Below are 2,468 nucleotides of genomic sequence, written 5' to 3' on the forward strand. Positions count from 1 at the left end.
ATTCGCGAGCCTCTGTCGGTACTGTGCTATCCTTGTGAGCGAAGGCACCCAGCCTCCAGCGCGCCCCAGCCCCGGCAGTTGTGCTCTCGGGGCCAGCCTGCGAGGTCTTCCAGAGCTCTCCACCGCGGGCCGTAGCTTCAGTTTCAGGGACCCCACGTCCGGAGTTCCCACCTCGGACCGGTCCCCACTCGGACCCTCGACAGCGACCCGCGGCGCAATCGCCTGGAGACGTGCGGGACGGCTGAGCCATGACCGCCGAGAGCGGGCCGCCGCCGCCACCGTCGCAGTCGGAGGCACTGGCTGCCGTGAAAGAGGAGCGCGGCGAGGCCGCAACGGCTGGGCCGGGGGTCCCCGCGGAGGCCGTGGGTCGCGGCGCGGGTGGGCGGCGGCGTAAACGCCCCCTGCAACGCGGGAAGCCGCCCTACAGCTACATCGCGCTCATTGCCATGGCCATCGCGCACGCGCCCGAGCGCCGCCTCACTCTGGGTGGCATCTATAAATTCATCACCGAACGCTTCCCTTTCTACCGTGACAATCCCAAAAAGTGGCAAAACAGCATCCGTCACAACCTCACGCTCAACGACTGCTTCCTCAAGATCCCGCGTGAGGCCGGCCGCCCGGGAAAGGGCAATTACTGGGCGCTGGACCCCAACGCCGAGGACATGTTTGAGAGCGGGAGCTTCCTGCGCCGCCGAAAGCGCTTCAAGCGCTCGGACCTCTCCACTTACCCGGCCTACATGCACGACGCCGCCGCGGCGGCAGCCGCAGCCGCCGCTGCCGCCGCCGCAGCCATCTTCCCGGGAGCGGTGCCCGCCGCACGCACGCCCTACCCGGGTGCGGTCTATGCGAGCTATGCACCGCCGTCGCTCGCCGCGCCGCCTCCAGTCTACTACCCCTCCGCGTCTCCGAGCCCTTGCCGTGTCTTCGGCCTGGTTCCTGAGCGACCGCTCAGCCCAGATCTGGGTCCCGCGCCGTCTGGGCCTGGCGGTTCCTGTGCTTTTGCCTCTGCAGGCGCTCCGGCCAGTACCACCGGCTACCAGACCACCGGCTGCGCAGGGGCGCGGCCACCCAACCCCTCCACCTACGCTGCTGCCTACACGGGTCCCGACGGCGCATACCCTCAAGCCCCCAGCAGTGCGCTCTTCGCTGCAGCTGGACGCCTGGCGGGACCCGCTTCGTCCCCGGCTAGTGGCAGCAGCGGCGGAGTCGAGACCACTGTGGACTTCTACGGGCGCACGTCGCCAGGCCAGTTCGGAGCGCTAGGGCCTTGCTACAATCCTGGCGGGCAACTGGGAGGGAGCAGTGGAGGGGCCTACCATGCCCGCCATGCCACCGCCTATCCTGGAGGGGTAGATCGGTTCGTGTCCGCCATGTGAGCCGAAAATAGGGACGAAAACGAATAGATACTTTGGCAGTCTACACAAAATAAATATCCCCGTGACATGAGGACAGGACTAGAAAGAGGACCGAATTGGGACCCACGAGGAAGGTACCAAGAGTGCTGGAGAGGCTCAATCTCCTAGCACACCGTGTGAACACTGATTTGTTTTGTAAATGGGAGTTGAGGAGAGGCTGCCCGCAGCTTTTGGATTAGCACAAGGGATCTTCAAGAGGGTGAAGCCCCAAAGAACAGGCCTTTCTGGCTTTCTATCAGGGAGGGTCCATGGCAATATAGGATGGAGTTGGAGACGGCGCAGTGTCTACACCAGGATCAGGAGTCATATAGCTTCACCCTTTCCTGTGCTGCACAAAACAGGCTTTTTCACATGGTTCGGCCTTTTGTACCTTTGACTACATTATTGCAATAAAAGGCCAGGACAGCGCTTTTCTTCTGAAAGTAAGGACAAGTTTGGAAAAAAAAAAAAAAAAAGTAGGTGTTTTTAGATTTGTTTTTAAATAGAAGAAATCTGCTCTGGTTGATCCAGCTGGTTTTCCCTGCCTCTGAGAACTTCAGACCACACTTAGCTCTCCAGTGAGACCCAGTTCCATTCCAAACCTTCAAACCTTTAGTCTCCCTGTTACACAACAGGGCTCTCCCAGTCCACTCCCCTCCCCCATATTAGACTTAAGAACACCATCAACTTGGATGCCACCCTGCATATTTGGCAGCATTGGTGGGCCACCCAGGGCCTCAGAGTAGCAATCCAAAGTCTAACCATCACTCAAGGAATTGATACAAATCATAGCAAGCACCTAAAGTCCCAGGACTAGCTCCAAGAAGCAATTATATCACAATTCGTTGAATCTTTTGAGCGGGATGTTCTGGTCATCCCACAGCTATTACTGCCCTACCATAAATCTGATTTTCCAGTGAGGCAAGTAGAAATACATTTGCCCATTATCCATGGCTTCTTTTCATAAAGCAGCCCTGGACCCAATGGGTATGCTAAAATGTTCAAAGAGATGAGAGGACTCTGGGTAGTTGGTTGGTGATGGCTTTCAATAGTTGGGGTTAGATCTTCCATTCC

General features: G+C 58.5%; 1 protein-coding gene across 1 annotated transcript; it reads left to right on the forward strand.

Moving 5' to 3' along the window:
- Positions 1-248: 248 nt before the first annotated feature.
- Positions 249-1,376, forward strand: Foxe1 (forkhead box E1). The gene has a single exon (XM_027930855.2). It carries the CDS (start codon positions 249-251, stop codon positions 1,374-1,376), a length of 1,128 nt encoding a protein of 375 aa, XP_027786656.1.
- Positions 1,377-2,468: the final 1,092 nt, after the last annotated feature.

This window comes from Marmota flaviventris, chromosome 13 (assembly GCF_047511675.1).
Source record: "Marmota flaviventris isolate mMarFla1 chromosome 13, mMarFla1.hap1, whole genome shotgun sequence".
Lineage (NCBI taxonomy): Eukaryota > Metazoa > Chordata > Mammalia > Rodentia > Sciuridae > Marmota > Marmota flaviventris.